Genomic DNA, 19741 nt, shown 5'->3' on the forward strand with positions numbered 1-19741 from the left:
TCAGCATCACTAGGAACTGATGCACCAGGTAAGCCAGGAACAGCTTACAAAGCATCTGCAAGCTTTTGGTGGGTGGAGGCCTCAGGAGACAGATGCTGGCTAAGAGTGGGTTTCCTAGCAAAGAGAAGCATCCAATCTTAAGTAAGGTCCTCATGTGGAAGAAAATTTTTGTCACTGGCAGTGCTCGAAGAGAAGGTGGATAACTACCAGAGATGGTGTATTTGCCATCTTGTACTGGGTAGATGGGTTACATGACCCTTAAATCCCCACTAGCTCGAAATTAAACAATGTAATATGACACAATGTTGAAGCAAAGGCCACTACCACCCAAAATGGGCTTCTTCCCTATCTCCTTCATTTATTCAGTAAGTGCAAGGCATTACTGAAAAGTGGTTAAGGATATCAGTTTGGAGTCAAGTTATCTGGGTTTGAATCCTAGCTTCACCATTTACTTGCTGCATAAATTATTTCATCTCTGCATCTCCACTTCCTTAATAATAGTGCCTACCTGAAGAAGACTGTTACAAAGATTCAACAAATTAAAAGCACAGTGCCTGAAACTTAAGTGCTTGAAAAATACTCTTTTTACTAACAAGCACTGTATTTTTAAAACACTTTCTGTTAGGTACTGGGCTTTAACTATCATCTTTCACATGGAACTCCTCATGAGGAAGTCATCAGAGCTGTTCACCAATTTTTTCCCCATTCTTTCTCCTTCTAGGCACAAGGGATCCTTGTACTTCCTGATCTCCTGGAGTAAAGTATGGCCTCCGGCCTGGCACTGGCCAGTGCAGGGTGAGAGGAAGTGATATCTCGGAAAAGCTTTCAGAGCCATGTCCTGGTCCCCGACCTCAGCAATCATAGCATGTGTAGAGTTGGTGCCTCTACCAGCCCCCAACCCTGAGTGACTGTGATGGGCAGAGCCCCTCTCCTCTGCCGACCCATTTTGGAAAGCAGGAGTGACAAAGAAACTGTTGAGGTTTTAAGTCCCTGGGAATTGGGGATGATATGCTATTGCAACACATCCCTGCCTGACTATCCTGGTTCACCACAAACACACGTCTCTCACAACCACGTTCCCGGCCCACATTCCCCACTCTGCTCCGCTCCCACCTGCTCAGGTCTTACCGATTGGTGGTTCTTGGCAGAGACGATCTTGACAGCATCTGGATCCCAGATCACCAGGTCGCTGTCAGAGCCCACAGATATTCTTCCCTTGCGGGGATACAGGTTGAAGATCTTGGCAGCATTTGTGCTTGTCACGGCCACAAACTGGTTTTCATCCATCTTCCCCGTGGCCTGTTGAAACATACACACACAAAATGGTCCATCTAGGGCTTCTCAGCTCAGAGCAGGGGGACCACAAAGGCCCACATATACAAAGAGGGACCTCTGAGGTGGTGAGCACAGAAGTCCACCCAGCAAGCTACAGAATCAGTGGGGCTGTCACCATCACCCAGGGAAAATGGTTAAATGCATGGGTTAAGATGGAAGTGACGAAGAAGAACTACAATCCTGCAGCCTGTGGAACAAAAACCACATTCACAGAAAGACAGACAAAACAAAAGGGCAGAGGACTATGGACCAGATAAAGGAACAAGATAAAACCCCAGAAAAACAACTAAATGAAGTGGACATAGGCAACCTTCCAGAAATAGAATTCAGAATAATGATAGTGAAGATGATCTAGGACCTCGGAAAAAGGATGGAGGCAAAGATCGAGAAGATGCAAGGAATGTTTAACAAAGATCTAGAAGAATTAAAGAACAAGCAAACAGAGATGAACAATAGAGTAACTGAAATGAAAAATGCACTAGAAGGAATCAATAGCAGAATAACTGAGGCAGAAGAATGGATAAGTTACCTGGAAGACAGAATGGTGGAATTCACTGCCATGGAACAGAAGAAAGAAAAAAGAATGAAAAGAAATGAAGACAGCCTGAGAGACCTCTGGGACAACATTAAATACACAAACATTCACATTATAGGGGTCCCAGAAGGAGAAGAGAGAGAGAGAAAGGTCCTGAGAAAATATTTGAAGAGATTATGTTCAAAAACTTCCCTAACATGGGAAAGGAAAGAGCCACCCAAGTCCAGGAAGCACAGAGAGTCCCAGGCAGGATAAACCCAAGGAGAAACATGTCGTGCCACATAGTAATCAAATTGACAAAAATTAAAGACAAAGAAAAATTATGAAATGCAACAAGGGGAAAACAACAAATACAAGGTAACATACAAGGGAACTCCCATAAGGTTAACAGCTGATTTCTCAGCAGAAACTCTACAAGCCAGAAGCACAATATATTTAAAGTGATGAAAGAGGAAAACCTACAACCAAGATTACTCTAACCGTCAAGGATCTCATTCAGATTTGACAGAGAAATCAAAAGTTTTACAGACAAGCAAAAGCTAAGAGAATTCAGCACCACCAAACCAGCTCTACAACAAATGCTAAAGGAACTTCTCTAAGTGGGAAACACAAGAGAAGAAAAGGACCTACAAAAACAAACCCAAAACAATTAAGAAAATGGCAATAGGAACATACATACTGATAATTACCTTAAATGTGAATGGACTAAATGCTCCAATCAAAAGACACAGGCTTGCCAAATGGATACAAAAGCAAGACCCATATATATGCTGTCTGCAAGAGACCCACTTCAGACCTAGGGACACATACAGACTGAAAGTGAGGGGATGGAAAAAGATATTCCATGCAAATAGAAATCAAAAGAAAGCTGGGGGCTTCCCTGGTGGCGCAGTGGTTGAGAGTCTGCCTGCCAATGCAGGGGACACGGGTTCGTGCCCCAGTCTGGGAGGATCCCACATGCCGCGGGGCGGCAGGGCCGGTGAGCCATGGCCGCTGAGCCTGTGCGTCTGGAGCCTGTGCTCTGCAACGGGAGAGGCCACAACAGTGAGAGGCCCGCGTACCACAAAAAAAAAAAAAAAAAAAAAAAGAAAGCTGGAGTAGCAATACTCATATCAGATAAAATAGACTTTAAAATAAAGAATGAGACAAGGAAGGACACTACATAATGATCAAGGGATCAATCCAAGAAGAACACATAACAATTATAAATATGTATGCACCCAACATAGGATCACCTCAATACATAAGGCAAATGCTAACAGCTATAAAAGAGGAAGTCGAAAGTAACACAACAATAGTGGGGGATTTTAACACCTCACTTACACCAATGGACAGATCAACCAGACAGAAAACTTAATAAGGAAACACGAGCTTTAAATGACACAACAGACCAGATAGATTTAATTGATATTTATAGGACAATCCATCTGATCCATCTGAAAACAGCAGATTACACTTTCTTATCAAGTTCACAGGGAACACTCTCCACGACAGATCACATCTTGGGTCACAAATCAAGCCTCGGTAAATTTAAGAAAATTGAAATCATGTCAAGCATCTTTTCCAACCACAACACTATGAGATTAGAAATCAATTACAGGGAAAAAAAACGTAAAAAACACAAACATATGGAGGCTAAACAATACCTTACTAAATAAGCGAGAGATCACTGAAGAAATCAAAGAGGAAATCAAAAAATACCTAGAGACAAATGACAATGAAAACACGACGATCCAAAACCTATGGGATGCAGCAAAAGCAGTTCTAAGAGAGAAGTTTATAGCAATACAATCCTACCTCAAGAAACAAGAAAAATCTCAAGTAAACAATCTAACCTTACACCTAAAGGAACTAGGGAAAGAAGAACAAACAAAACCCAAAGTTAGTAAAAGGAAAGAAATCATAAAGATCAGAGCAGAAATAAATGAAATAGAAACAAGGAAAACAATAGCAAAGATCAATAAAACTAAAAGCTGGTTCTTTGAGAAGATAAACAAAATTGATAAAGCTTTAGCCAGACTCATCAAAAAAAAGAGGGAGAGGATTCAAATCAGTAAAATTAGAAATGAAAAATGAGAAGTTACAACGGACACTGCAGAAATACAAAGCATCCTAAGAGACTAGTACAAGCAACTCTATGCCAATAAAATGGACAACCTGGAAGAAACGGACAAATTCTTAGGAAGGTATAACCTTCCAAGACTGAACCAGGAAGAAATAGAAAATATGAACAGACCAATCACAAGTAATGAAATTGAAACTATGATTAAAAATCTTCCAACAAAAGTCCAGGACCAGATGGCTTCACAGTTGAATTCTATCAAACATTTAGAGAAGAGCTAACACTTACCTTTCTCAAAAAAAAATAAGAAAAAAAAAAAAAGAAAGATAAAGAAGATGGAAGTGACTGCTCTGGAAGTATGCATTTTTTTCTGGACATGTACTTACATTTACTTACTTATTTATCCCTTCTAACTCCAAAAAGGATTATAGACAGTTCACAATAAAAACAAATGTAATTATGAGCCCATATCTCAGATAGTATGTTTGTATTGCATGGGCACAGGATAAATATGGAAGAACCTCACCCAAATGATAACAATGGTTATCCCTGGGTTGTGGGATTATAAGTGAGTTTTGTTTTCTTTCATGTGTGTACTTTTCTGTAGTTTCCAAATGTTCTTTATTGAGCATGCATCATGTTGGTAATTTAAAAATATATATTCTTTTTTAACAGTTCCAGATAGTGCCAAGATAAGTATATACACACATTCATAAATAGATAACAATGTAAAAAAAAGACCAAAAAAATCTAAGTTTGTAAGAGAAGAGACAAAAATATTTATACTTTCCCCCTTCACAAAACAACTTGGGTAAGGAAAGAAGAATTTAGTTTAAAATCTAGTTTTGCGCTTCCTGGGAGCCAAGAAAAGGGAAACTTGGATTACACTGTGTAGATATGTATTCTATTTGGCTCTGAAATGAGTATCTTTAGGGTTTTAAAAATAAAACAGAGGGAAGTGATCAACTTAATAATGAGTTATTTATTAATTTTACTCAAATCTTAGGAAGTGACTTCATTTGCATGACTTTTTTTTTTTTCCAGCTTCTGTGATGTTAAACAAGGAAAATAAAACCAGGCCACTTTGCCAGAGACTCTGACAGACAATCACCTGTACAGCCTGGATGACCACACACCACTCCTTGGTGAGCAAATGACTTGAGTCTTAGTCACAGACCCCTTGCTTATCATTTCAGAGGGTTATATCCAACCCTCTCAAAAGAGATAGTAAAACCCTCCGAACAAAAAGAATTTTTAATTCACTATTATTTTAAGCATAGATGATTCCTACCATCAGATAAATGATCTGTGTTTCTGGTTCCTAGCCCTTAACAATCTAGAGGAGGCCTCCTCAGAACCTCAGGCCCCAGGATTCATCACTCTAGAAGGGACATTCCCAAACCACCTGAGCCACCTGGCTCCAGAGACACCTGGGCAGGTATGAGGCCTCATCTGTACCCCCAGCACCCCCATGACAGGGCAAAGAGGAGCAGCAGCAGGAGGCTCTGATCTGGCCCTGGATGCCCTCCTGTGACCTTGGTCCTTACCACGGCCTTGTCCCAGATGACAGACATCCGCTCCTCCACACCACTGGTGCCCTCGGGAATGGCTGTGAAGTTGTCCTTCCCGATGGCCTTCTGGGCAGTGCTGAAGGTGCAGTGGGCACTGCCGGAGAGCTGCAGGTCCCCACTGGCAAAGGAGAAAAGCTCCATGTGAACGGGGAGGTTAGAGGCACCGCAGGGGCCCAGAAATGAGGGTCTAGTGTAGGCGCGTGGAGTGCCGTGACTTGAGTTTGGAATCCTTCTCCCTCTTGCCAACTAGGCGAACTTGGGTGAATTTCTTCCCCTCCCTAGGGCTCAGTTACCCTATCTGGAAAATGAGGGGGTGGGATTGGATCACCTCTGTGTAACAAAAAGGACCCAAATGAGTGATGGGACTTATCCACAGAGGGCAGCAGCAAACTAGTCTCCCTGTAATTTTGATTAGGTGGTCATCAAAACTGGGCAAATGATTTTGTCTCCTGGACCCTCAGTTGCTCAGTCTGTGAAATGGTGATGATAGTTCCTCACTCACAGTGTTGTTATGGGAACAATGAGATCACACGTGTAATCTCACCCTAGTGCTTGACATACAATATGTATTAACTGCTGTTACCATTACTAATATGATCACTGTAGTATCTTTTAAAATACACTGGGGAAGAGCCTGTTATCTGTGCTCAACACTGCAGGGGAATTCTCAAAGTTTTTTCCTCACTGCAGACTCTAGTCTAGCTGATGGATGGGCGGCTCCAGTCCTCATCCCATCATTCCCAAGATGCCTCCACACAATGCCTGCTGCTTGTCATTCTGCACCAACCTGGCCAGCAAGGAGTTGATGTAGTCAGGGGTGGTTGGGTCAGGACTCAGAGGTGGGGATGTCACAAACGCAGCCGCCTTGGCCCAGTTCTTGCTCCAGTAATGGGTCCCATCCGTGCCCAGGCTGGCGGTGATGGGCTCACCAAAGACCACGTTTCCTGCAACAGGTAGGACAGAGGTAATGGGTGATATAACATATGTGCTGCCCTGGGCCGGGCTTAGATAATCATAGCCCCTAAGCCTACTCAAGGCTGTGGCTCTGGAGTCAGGCAGGCCTGGGTTCAAGTCCGTGTTCCCCCACTTTTCTAAGCCTCTGCTTTTCTATCTTCTAAATGGGAACAATTCTGTATTCTGTAGAAGCCACTGGTTGCAAGATGCAGCATCAATTCTCAAATTCTGAGGCAAATTAACATTTGAGGCAAAAAATATATATATATATGTATATATATATATATTAATTGTAAGATTCATCCTCATTTCAGAAATGTTAAAACGTGGAATAAATAGGTCCTGGAATTGATGAAATAAGACGATGTCTACTTCTCAGCCTTGTGAAAATGAAAGGTTTGGCATACACAAAGTGTCTGGCACATAAGAGACGCTAAGCAAATGTGATTTCTTTTACACCTCTTACTCTTCCCCACTGTAAAAGCCCAAAGCCCCATACGTGCCCACATCACTGGGAACCGCTACATCCTGCTGTCGCAAAGACATACTTTGGTTCCACAAAGTAAAACCGGTTCCTGAGGATGACACATCTTATTTGCATCATGTTTGTTACTCCTTAACTTAAGGCAATGAGTGATTTGCTCAAGGACACCCAACAACCAGGGACACAGCAAAGCTGAGGTTAGCTTCCCGGACCCTGTGTCTAGAATGAGAGGCTGGAATGCCCAAACTAAGGAGAGGGGAGGAAGGATACTGGGACATACACTGATCTAAACTGAGCTTCTGAAAGAAGAAGGGATAGCGATACAGAAGGCAAATGCTATCTCATAGACGGTGGGTTGGTACCAAGTTTCTTTGTGCCAGAATCTTGGGCTAACGATTCCTGTGCAGCCCTTGGCTTCTTTAAGTTTGGTCCTCCATCTTCCACATTCAAGTTCCCCACAAGGTGGAAGTTTAAGAAGCCTCTATGGCTAGGATTACAGGTTTTGCCTTGCTTCAACTCCAATCAATTGGTTTTAGTTGCCTGAATTTCTGTGTTGGGAAGAATTCTAAATATGCTTCTGGTCTCAGTAGAAAAGGCTCATGATTGATTTGTGATGTCTGCCATGGGCAAAAGAAGGAAGCAATGGCAATGATTCATATAGGACAGCCCTGTTCTTTGGGGCGGCAGTGAAAAGGGTCCACACAGGACTAAAGAGAATTTCAAGGACTCTCCAAAAATATTTACCAAACGAAAGCATATGGGACCACAAAGAAATGAAGAAATGAAAGTCAAGGCAAGCATTCAAGTACTATTAAGAGAAATAGAACCTTAAAAGTGGAAGACCTCTCCCATTGGACAATCTTTAGACGGAAGACTAGAATTAAGTAGAGATCGTAATTATATTATTGACACAATTGGATTTGGAGACTAGCCCTCCAAGCTGGGAGATTCTGGACAAGATGTGCTTCAATTTCCTCATCTGAAAAATGGTGACAATAAAGGCCAGTTTCTCCTGGTGCTTTGTGAATTCTACATCATAATACATTTAAAGTATTTCCCTCAACGCAGGGCATACAGTTGGTCCTCATTAAATTGAAATTCCTAATGTTGATTCTGAGCAGCCGTGCAGAGATGCTGAAGAGCACTTGGGGATTAAACACCCTGGGGCTTAAATAGTCCCCTGGTCCAGAGGGAAGAGTGAACCCTGCCATACACGGTCTTCCTGCTCTGAATGCTCTTGACTCCTTCCCCGAGAATGACGGTTCATGAGATGTTTATTGGCTTCCATCTCAGCAGCCGGTTTTTCATCACTAAAATAATGCCTCCCTTCCACCCTGGAGACACAGCTGTACTAGTTCTCCTTGCCAGAGAGTCAGAAGCCAGAAGGCTAAGGGTAAGGAATTTTTCTACATGGAATTTAAAATAAGACCCAGCATATAATTGAAACACACTGTCTTTGAAGCCCCCAGGTCATCCGAGAATGGGTCCCAAGCAGGATGTGGCCATCAGCAGGAGGCATGACAGGGTGCGGATAGTAGGTTGCCATGGGGAGAGGAATGGAGGTGTCCCCGTGCACTTTTCTTTTCCTTTTTCCCTTCTCCAAGGATGGGTAAGCAGCATTGGGCTTCTTTCCTGGTTCTGTCCTGATGACTCATACCCAGCGAAGCAGCCGGGCCATATCACATGGAGACACTTAAAAGCCGAGCGAGAAAACAGCAGGCTTCCCGTGAGCAGGGTAAGGCAGGTGGTGCCCCAGAATCTGCCAGCTAGAAAGGCTGGCGGGGCAATGAGGGAGATTCCCCTCCCGTAAGAAAAGGGTCCCGTTTGCCAGAAGGCCAGGCAGCCAAACACTCGGCCATCAGGCAGCTGGGACTATTTTTAGCCGCCCCCGTCACTCACACGCGGAGTTTTACAGACCAGTTCTGGGTTTGGTAGATGAATCATTCAGCTTGGTCCCACGGGCACATGGCAGTCACAATCATACAGCCAGGCCTAGGAAATCCTCCCTCCCAACCAAACACAGAGCCCTACGGCTCCCGTGTCTCAACCACACTCTGTTCACAAGGGAGCCCATTAGTGTGTCACTGAGGACAAGAAGGGAAAGCAGGAAAGCAAGTTTTGAAATGAGGGTAAACTTGAGCTTAGCACGAGGTGAGCAAAGGAAGCCGAGTTAACAGCCATGGAGAAAAGAAGCAGCAGTCAGAAGGCCATGGGGACAGAGCCAGGTCATGAAGGCCACACCGCTGGATGTCCTTTGGAGACCCATTCAACGCCTTCTCTGAAATAACCTGTGCTACCCTGAGTGGCTCAGGGGGTGGGACCTCCTCCCTGTACTCTGCCCTCAACCCTGGCCAATCAATTACACCATCTCCAGAGCAGATATTGGTTCAGAGATGAGCCCACGACCTAAGCCAAGGCAATGGCAGTATTCCTGGGGACTTTCGCTTGAGCTATTGGAAAAGATGTTCACCATGCCCCCACCAAGTGTGGAGGACAAGAGCAGCTCTTAGTATTTATTCTTGTCATTGTTCATACTGAAAAGAGAGGAAAGCAGAGTCCAGAAAGGAATAACAGTGATAGAGCCCTAATATCAGTGTTTAAACCCCTTGATCCAGCCATGCCTGAAACACCCTCAACCAATAATTTACTTGTTTAAGTCCATTTGAGTAGGGTCTTTGACTGCTGCACCAAATATAATCTTCATTAATATGTCCATTTATAAAGTTCAGATAACATGAACTGACAGTGAAAGATCACAGGGAGGAAAAGAGATGCACCAATTCTCCAAAGAACTGATTCAAGCTGTGTCATCTCGGGCAGACCACTTACCCTTCCTGAGCCTCAATTTACTCATCTGCCAAGTAGAAGACATCCTGGGATCCTGCCATCCACACAGGATGCAGAAAGGATCCAATGGGCCAACAAGGATGAGGGGCTTCCCTGAGAGCAAGGCAATGAGCAAAATAGGCACCATTTATACAGGACAGCCAAGGGAAAGGAGCCACATGGCTTGTTAGGGGCTCTGAGATCTTCGAAACACAAATCACCTTTTTTCCTGGCTTGCGAGATGAGGTCAGCTGCGCTCTTGCTCATGACCTTCGTGACGTAGAGAGGACAGTTGGTTTGGCTGGCGATGGTGATGGCACGGAACACAGCCTCAGCTTCCAGCTGCAAAAAAAAAGTCCCCGGGAGTCAAGGGGAGCATGAACCTCTCAGAGTGCCACTCCCCTGTCTCTACAAACTGAGAATGCAGTGCTGGACAGAGGTTAAAAGCCTAGAAGATCTGCAGTTAGACACCCTGGACCCAAACCTCAGAACTACAGCTTCCCAGCTGTGTTGCTTTACTGGGCTTCTCAAAAGTGGAGATCAGCCCAGAGATAAACCCACCCGCCTATGGTCAACTAATCTACAACAAAGGAGACAAGGATATACAATGGAGAAAAGACAGTCTCGTCAATAAGTGGTGCTGGGAAAACTGGACAGCTCCATGTAAAAGAATGAAATTAGAACACTCCCTAACACCATACACAAAAATAAACTCAAAATGGATTAAAGACCTAAATGTAAGGCTGGACACTACAAAACTTAGAGGAAAACATAGGCAGAACACACTTTGACATTAATCGCAGCAATATCTTTTTTGATCCACCTCCTAGAGTAATGAAAATTTAAAAAAATATATATAAAAATGGGACCTAATTAAACTTAAAAGCTTCTGCACAGCAAAGGAAACCATAAACAAATCGAAATGACAACCCACAGAAAGGGAGAAAATACTTGCAAATGAAGTGACTGACAAGGGATCTCCAAAATATACAAACAGCTCATGCAGCTCTATGTCAAAAAAACAAACAACCCAATCAAAAATGAGCAGAAGATCTAAATAGATATTCTCCAAAGAAGACACAGAGATGGCTAACAGACACATGAAAAGATGCTCAACATCAGTAATTATCAGAGAAATGCAAATCAAAACTACAGTGAGGTATCACCTCACACTGGTGAGAACGGCCATCATCAGAAAACCTACAAACAATAAATGCTGGAGAGGGTGTGGAGAAAAGGGAACCCTTCTTACTGTTGGTGGGAATGTAAATTGATATAGCCACTATGGAGAACAGTATGGAGGTTCCTTAAAAAACTAAAAATAGAGTTACCATATGATCCAGCAATTCCACTCCTGGGCATATATCCAGAGAAAACCATAATTCAAAAAGATACATGCACCCCAATGTTCACTGCAGCACTATTCACAACAGCCAGGACACGGAAGCAACCTAAATGTCCATCGACGGATGAATGGAAAACGAAGATGTGGTACGTACACACACACACACACACACACACACACACACACACACACACACACACACACACACACACACACACACACACACACACACACACACACACACTGGAATATTACTCAGCCATAAAAAAGAACGAAATAATGCCATTTGTACCAACAAGGACGGACCTAGAGATTATCATGGACCTAGAAATTATCATAAGTAAAGTAAGTCAGAGAGAGAAAACATCATATGATATCACTTAAATGTGGAATCTAATAAAATGGTACAAATGAACTTATTTTAAAAACAGAAATAGAGTCACAGACATAGAAAACAAATTTATGGTTACCAGGGGTGGGGGAAAGGGGAGGGTAAATTGAGAGATTGGGATTGACATATATACACTATTATATATAAAATAGATAACTAATAAGGACCTACTGTACAGCACAGGGAACTCTACTCGATACTCTGTAATGAAAGCAACTATACGCCAATAAAAATTAAAAATTAAAAAAAGAAGTGGAGATAGGGAGGGTGTAGCAGGGGATGGTGGGGTGAGAGCAGTGTCTGGCCAGAGTGGGCGCTGCAACAGCGTAGCTAGAGTTTTCCCTTGGCCTATTCTCTCCTCTCCCTGTGATTATCACAAAGGCCACATGTGATGGAAGTCTTTGCTCCCCTATCTGCCCAGGGCAGAATCTCTGGCAAAACACAATCCCAACACCAGTATGTATAAATAACCAGTGAAGGCAACTAGGCATTAAGTCCTTTCCTGCAGCAACGGGTGGTCAGCGATGGGTTCGTTCCCACAGGCATTTCTTACACTAATAATTCCCAGGCTTCTCAACACAAAGATTTCTTTTATCACTGATTTCCTCCAGCCCACCCTAATGTAGAATTCATGTTTTCAAATACACTAACCAACCCAGTTGAATTTAATGAGCAAGAAATAATAAATCTTCCCTTATTTTATTAACAAAGCAGGATCTTAGAGCTCAGCCTCTCTCACGAGCTGGACCTGTGTTCTGGTTCTACCACTTAGAAGCCAGGTGATCTCAGGGATGTTACACAACTTCCCAAAGACTCAGTTTCCTGGTCCATAAAGCGGGGATAATAATAGGACCTGACACACAAGGCTGTTCAGAGAATTAACAGAGTTCATCCTTGTAAGGCAATTAGCTCAATCCTGGAACAAGGCAAGTGTTCCTTGAAGGCTGGCTATTGGTTGCATTGCTGATGATGGCTTCTGACCAGTGGGAGAGCCTGCGTTACTACCCAAAGCCCGAATTAGTCCAATTCAGCCCAACGCAGACACGCTGGCGTTTTTCCTTTCAATCAGCAACAGCTCCTTTTTGGATGGATATGACCCTCTGGTTAGCCATGCAACCCAACACTTTAAAAAATATCAAAAATAGGGCCTCCCTGGTGGCGCAGTGGTTAAGAGTCCGCCTGCCGATGCAGGGGATACGGGTTCGTGCCCCGGTCTGGGAGGATCCCATATGCCGCGGAGCGGCTGGGCCCGTGAGCCATGGCCGCTGGGCCTGCGCATCCGGAGCCTGTGCTCCGCAACGGGAGAGGCCACAACAGTGAGAGGCCCGCATACCACAAAAAGAAAAAAAAAAAAAAAATCAAAAATAGCTTGCAGATACATGCCTAATGTTTGTATAGCGCAAACCAGTCACTGCCCTTGGTGGGTGTGACTTAGGAGGAAGACTCTAAGAACTTGGCTGGTCCAGCTAGCATCCCCCAAGCTGCACTTTGTTCCACGTGGTGAGATCAAGATCCTGGAGCCCCAAGCACAGGTGAATCTGGCCACGTTCCTGAAGCACCCAGACGTCAGAGTGGCTGTCTCCGAGCCTCGGCTTCAGCTCTCTGGACAGCATTACTCCAGATGCTATGTAGATGCGCTTTGAACTGAAGAGGGGCTGCCCCTCCTGCACCCTCCTTCTTCGTGCCTGTGCTGACCACTCCAGCTCCTCCACGACTGCAGTCCCAGCCCCTTTGATCTCATCCCCCCTCTCCAAGCACCGCAGGGTTTTCAGCACCTTGACAATATGACTATCTTTGGAAGGTTACATCACCCTCCAACTTCACCCAAAAGGGCTTCCAGTGTTGTCGAGATCTGCAGCTGAGAGGCTTTTTACTAAAAAGGAGATGGGAACACGGAGGAGAGTGGGGGGGCGGGGGGGTTGGATAAACAAACCAAGGAACAAAAATAGACTCTGCTCAGAAATCCCCTGGCTGCTGCTGCAGAAATCGATCTTGCCAGGACTTCTCCACAGTGAACAGCATTGGAGAAAGGTTTCACAAACAGTGCTGATCAGCCTGGCCTACTCACACAGGGTAAACAATTTTCCAGTCCTTCAAACGTGATGGCCAGCTTAATGGCTTAATCTCTCTGAGCTCCTGCTTCTTTATGTAACGATAATACCCAGACTGGGGCAAGGATAACCGTTATCTCCATTAAATGCAATGAGCATAGTACTGGGTATAGGCAAATACTCCAAAGAAGGGACCTGGTATTAAGGAGACCGACTTTTCCAGAGGGCTGTGACTGTAACCTTGATCACGCAATTATAAATTATTTCAACTGGCAACAAAAATATCCTTAAACACAATGGAGCTTCTAGGGTGCTAATAATGCTCTGTTTCTCCAACTGGGTGCTAGTTACACAAGTGTGTTCAGTTTGGGAAAATCCATTCCTTTATGATAGGAACAGTTTTCTCTATGTGTGCTACGTTTTCTTTTTTAAAAAGATCCTAACAGAGATGGCCAGCGGGAATACTGTGATTTCTGGTTCTGGCTCCTCCTTCTACCTGTTGGAGCTTGGGATGATACAACAGGAAAGGATTTGCTTTGTTGACATGGAGGGCCTGGAATTTGCTGCAGGTGCCAGACCCAGGCTGATCTCCCAAAGCCAATGTGCTCTCGGCCATATGGGCAGCCCATTCCCAGCTCTGGGCCTGTGCCAGCAGCTGAAGTTGCTGACAGCCCAGAGACGTGGAATCAGCCACTAGTTACCATTCGTTGGCTCTTTAGCTCCTAAGCACTGATGCTAATCAGCATTCATCTTACACGTGGGAAAAACATACCTGGATGTCCTCATCACCATGCACAAATCAATAGATATAATGTCTACGGCAAACCCATTCGGCCCCCTGTCGACATGGCTGGTATTGTGCAGGACTCATAATATGGAATAAAGGAATAGTGGAAACGTCTGAGATTCACATGATTAAGAAAGGATTTAGATATTTACCAGTCCTACTGAGTAACTGTGCAACGCCCTCCAACTTGTATTGTCTTTAGAGAGATTAGGGGCCAGAAGTAAACACTCCCTCCTTTCCACTCCTTTCTAATCTCCTCAGGGGCCTTGAGTTGGGTCAGTCAGACGTGGTCTTTGGAAGAAATGTTCCAGTTTCTGTCTGGTATTCACAGAGTCCCACCACCTTTCAGAGATGTTTGTTCACACACCTTATGTGTGTGTGCCAACAGAGGGGGAGCTGAACGCAAACACTACAATGTAAAATGGGCAGCAGGCCATAAACCAGGCTGCTGCGATGACGAGTCTCCCTGAAGATGAGGCTAAAAAAAAAGAGCCTCCATTGCTACTGCTTCTCTCCCTCCACCCCTCCCCCCTACCACATCCTCCTGAAAATTACCTCCTCTGGTCTGCTCAGTACATGGCCTTCTGGGCCGGTTATCCCCATTTCCAACATCCGGGTTTGCTCCTAGAATGAGAAAAGAATAGAGAAGAGTTTTTATATGAGCTCAACCAAGGTTTGAAAAAGTTAGGCTGGTATATTCTAATCTAAAGATGTGTTCAAGGGGAAAAAAAGAATCAAATGGGGATGTTGAACAAATTTGTTAATTCTATATCTGGAATTGCAAAACAGGGTAGTCTTAAATAAAAGAAGAAAAGAGCCTTTAAGGGTGGCTTTTTTTATTAAAAGGACAACAGTCTGTCAAAGTATCAAGTTTTTTCTCCATTACACGTCCAAAGTCGCACCAGCTCACTTATTCTTCATTTCTTTCAGATGCAGACAACTCTGAAAGGACACTGGCTTAACTCATTTGTTTACTCATTCATGCATTTTGAAACCCATTCATTCAACAAAATGTATTGAGTACCTGCTCCGGGAGAGGCTCCAGGTTAAGTACTTGAATTAACTTCACGGAGCTTACAGTTTCCTGCTCTGTTTCTCAAAGTCTGCTCCATCCACCACCCGCATCAGAATCTGCTGAGTTGCTTTTGTAAAAGTGCAGATGTCTAGCTTTACCCAGGTCTACCAAATCAGAATATATGAGATAAATTCTAGGATTCTGTATTTTAATAAGCCCCTCGGGCTTTCTCATGCTTTAAATGTTCGGCTATAATAAGCAGATTCAGAATTTCACCAGACTAAATCATGCCTCTGAACAGCATTATCTGACTTAGCCTTTTGGTCAAATTCTATTTACCTAGGCTGTGGATGTGGCAGAGCTCTCTACCCCTCATAGCTGATGGCTAACTTCCTCAGACCCGGCCAGCTTTCTGGAAGCAGGAGGCTGGGCTAATCGGAACTGGCACAAATCCTCAGCAGCAGATCTGCAGTTTTGCAGGCATTCACGCTCAAGCACTGAGGCCAGTTCCTAGGAACCTCACGCTGGTGACACAGGAGATGAAGGAGGGAGTGAGCTGAACGAGGCTTTGTCTCACCTGGAAACTATGAGATGCTTAAAAAGGAAGGGATCCCTTCGCCCTGGAAAAGAAGAACTCTTCTTTTGTTGGTTTTTTTTTTTTTTATTCACGTACATTTTTTAAAGAGGAGGAGGAAGGAAGATGCATATGCTATCAGCAGCCACGAGAAGTAAAATGGTCACTGCCTCTAGCTCAACAGAACTGGACCAAAGGTCAGACAGAGGCTGATACTTCCAGCAAAGTACCTCCACTTTTCATTCTTCCTGTTCCATGTATCAAAGCTTAGATTAAATACAATTTCTTCCAAACTCTGGTGACTTTTGACTCTGAACTGCCTCGTGAAGTCACACAAGGGTTGAGGTGTCCAACTAAAGCATCTTCCATCTTACAAGACACTCTCCTTCCTATCTGGTCCAAAAGTCCTGGGACAACGCACAGGATGAAACTCTCTCGAACAATGGTCTCCGAGCACCTTCCAATCACCAGGGCAACTTTTCCATAATACACCTGACTGAGCTCTCCTATGACCTCCCGAATCTGGATCTCCGGAACTCGGAGAATCCCAGGGATCGTTCCTTAAGCTCCACGGGTGATTCTAGTGCACTGCTCACATTGGGATGGCCTATTCGCAAAGCCACAGTGTCCCTATAGCTGGAAGGTTAAGAATAACATGTAAAGACCCATGGATGCCACCTGACATGGGTGGGGGAGGTGTGGGCACCTAGAGGCACCGATCGCTGCTGTAATTATGTCACAGTTTTCGTTGCTCCATGAGGAAAGGGACCCTGTCTTTTTCACCTTCCCCCTCCAAGGTTTGGCACATAGTAGGCACTCAGTAGATATTTGTTGGATGAAGGGCTAAAGACGCTGTACTCTCCGACTGCCCTGCCAGCTTGAAACTTTTGAAAATGTCCCTTGTTGGTACCCTTAGAAAATATTTCTTCTTGCTCTTAAGTCACTTTGCATAAAGTGTAGCAAAAACTCCGAGTATAGCAGCTGCCTTCATTTAAACAATGTGATAAGATCTTTCAGCTTGAGCTGAATTTAATAAACACATACACGAAACTCATCCAAATGGAAAAACGCCCTTATTCTTTTCCTGACCGGGAACAGATCTTCCCAAGGTGGGGTGGAGGCGGGGAGGCGGTGTGGAAGCAGACACACTTCTGTGCTAAGAAGCCTCAAAAGGAAGCTGGAAAGGGGCTGTGAGTCGGAGCCCGTCTGCCTCCACAGAGGCTAGGATGAAGACGCAGGGAGTCTGATTGCTAGGGCATCTGGAGGGAGGGCTGGGGCGTCTGGCTGCTGCACTGAAAGCTTGAGAATGGGGAGGAGAGACAGCTCCACCACCACCAGGATGACTCCCATGGGAGCAAGGCATCTGGAGCCTCTTCGGAAAATGACTTCATTATCTGGGTGTGCGGGGGATGTGGGAGAAGGCTGTCAGGGGCCTGACTAATTAACCTCCTCGGTCATAAGGGAGTGGAAACTGCACACTTAACTCACCTCCTCCGCTAGAGAGACAGCCCTGAGAGTCTGAAATCCTAACAGCTGGAGCCTGCACAGCCGGGGGGCTGCCTCTCCGGGAGCCTGCGGCTGGACTGGTGGAGGAGGACCCTTCTCCACTATCTCTGGGTAAAGATGCCCACTGAGGCACATCCCGTGAGAAGCTAAGATTGTGTTCTCCCAGTTGCTGGCTGTGATCCCTGGGCCAGTGACCTCATCCTTCAGAGCCTCAGTGTTCTCATGTATAAAACAGGGAGGGGCTTCCCTGGTTGAGAGTCCGCCTGCCGATGCAGGGGACAGGTTCGTGCCCCGGTCGGGGAAGATCCCACATGCCGCGGAGCCGCTGAGCCTGCGCGTCCGGAGCCTGTGCTCCGCAACCGGAGAGGCCACAACAGTGAGAGGCCCGTGTACCGCAAAAACAAACAACAAAAACCAAAAAACAGGGAGGAGGGTGGGCGCCATCTTGAAAGGCTTGGGCGAAGATTAAATGGGAACGTACGAGAGCCCTGACTAGGGCCTGGCACATGGTGGGAAGCGCTCCCCAGGTGGGACCTGCTGTTAGAAGCTGACGGGTCTGAGGTGAGGGTCAGTCCCAACGTGTTCCCACACCCCTGCCGACCACATTCGCCACGTCCTGGACAACTTCTAAAGCACAGCCCGGGTACTCAAGAGCTCTAGAATGCATCTGTTTCGGCTCCCCGCTATAGCCTAGTGCCTGGCACAAAGCACTCAGGAAATACTCTTAAAAGAATGAATAATGGTTTCTTGCTGTTAATGTTATCAAACGGACTAAGAGCGCTGACACTGTTTGCTGGCTGCCGCCTCCTAGCGGAAGCCAATCCGGAATGCTTCTGAGATCAACAAAACCCTGGCGAAGACACATCTGTGCCTCTAGCCCATTAAGCAACCCAGGAGATGGAGAGAGAAGTGCTGTCTGCTTCCTTACAAATGATCAGTTTGGGCCTTGGGGCCCTTGCTTTCATCACTCTTTCCTCAGGTTTCTCAATATGATTTCTAGGAAATCAGTGGGATGTCTGATCCCCACAAGACCTGAATTCTTTATTATCTAAGGCCGTGAGTTCCGCAGTCCTGGATCAGATTTCCAGCTTCTGAAAAATGCTGTCTTAGAGTTTTTCTTTAGGACTGAGCATGACGTGTACCTTGGACTCATTTTCAAAACAGAATCAGCGATGCTCTCCCACTAAATGGCCCAGTTTGAAAACCTCCTCTGCCAGGATGCCTTTTCTGATTCCCCAGAATGGCCAGACGGCTCCCTGCTTTCCAGCATCTTCTGCTTTCTCCCTCGCTTGTCTATTTGCCCTCATAATTCCTCCTCCTAGACTGTGAGGTCCTTGAGGGCAGGTTCTGTTCTTAGCAGAGTACTCATGAGGGTGCCTGGCACATATTGAGAGCTCTGGCAACACTGAAGAAATGAGAAAATAAATGGGAGGCAGACCCTAGCCCAAGCAGGAAGTGTACTGCAGGGAGCTGCACTGTGTTACCTGGGCAATGATATCCCCATTCTCAGCGTGCACCTGAGCGATGGCTCCCAGCTCTCCCAGACAGGTGAAGATCTCATACAGCTGAAACAGAAATGAGTCTTTGTCACGTTCACAAGACCCAATGCTTTTAGCAATCTCATGCAAGGGCCAACGACTAGGGCCAGAGCTAAAATAAATGGGATGAACTAGAGGAAATAAGTGACTAGGGCAGAAATACACACTAAAACATGCACAACCAAAGAGGAGTGCTAATCCAAAGGAACTCTAGGATAAACTGTCTATATAAGGAACCCAGCATGTCTCCTAGGCAGATAGGGCACACATCTGAGTGATACTAACCCCCCTACTCTGCCTCCTTCACAGACTTTCAATGGAATTACTTCCCACTGAACTCAGATAGAGCTTCAGAATCCTTCTTAACACTCCTGAAAGGCACTGCAACCTGGCCAGAAACTAACTCAAAAGCTGAAACCTCTATCTCTTAGACCCTGAAAGCAGACCACCCTTCATCTCCTTGCCAGGTGGTATGGGAATTCATTTTCTGTATTTCTTCTGAGAAGCTGAGATTTGTCTAAAACAAGCACACCCCATGCATTTCGGAGAGAGAGAGTCAGAGGCAAGCTGGTATGATTACCCCAAAGAGCAGACAGCCCTCCTTAATCCCACAGGGCTGAGCACTTACACTTCCCCTGAGTTCCCGAGGGGTGTAGAGTTTGTTTGGTAGATGGGAGATTTAGACACGCCCTTCCTCTTGTCCTTTTGAGGAAGCTGCTGCCAGTGGAAATTTTAGCTCCGTCTGCCTTGCCCCGGGCACCCTGCCC

The 19741-nt window shown here is 45.2% G+C and overlaps 1 protein-coding gene across 2 annotated transcripts in view; it reads right to left on the reverse strand.

The window, feature by feature from the left end:
* Window positions 1–19741, reverse strand: part of DPYSL3 (dihydropyrimidinase like 3) — a 116510-nt gene that overhangs the window by 8460 nt on the left and 88309 nt on the right. For both annotated transcript variants that reach the window (XM_060093592.1, XM_060093593.1), the window contains exons 6-11: window positions 18921–19001; window positions 14897–14965; window positions 9989–10109; window positions 6291–6447; window positions 5480–5621; window positions 1129–1299 (exon numbers count right to left, since the gene is read on the reverse strand). In XM_060093592.1, coding sequence (XP_059949575.1) covers window positions 1129–1299; window positions 5480–5621; window positions 6291–6447; window positions 9989–10109; window positions 14897–14965; window positions 18921–19001 — 741 coding nt within the window. The remainder of the gene's footprint in view (window positions 1–1128; window positions 1300–5479; window positions 5622–6290; window positions 6448–9988; window positions 10110–14896; window positions 14966–18920; window positions 19002–19741) is intronic.

The sequence above is a fragment of the Mesoplodon densirostris genome, chromosome 3 (assembly GCF_025265405.1).
Source record: "Mesoplodon densirostris isolate mMesDen1 chromosome 3, mMesDen1 primary haplotype, whole genome shotgun sequence".
NCBI lineage: Eukaryota > Metazoa > Chordata > Mammalia > Artiodactyla > Ziphiidae > Mesoplodon > Mesoplodon densirostris.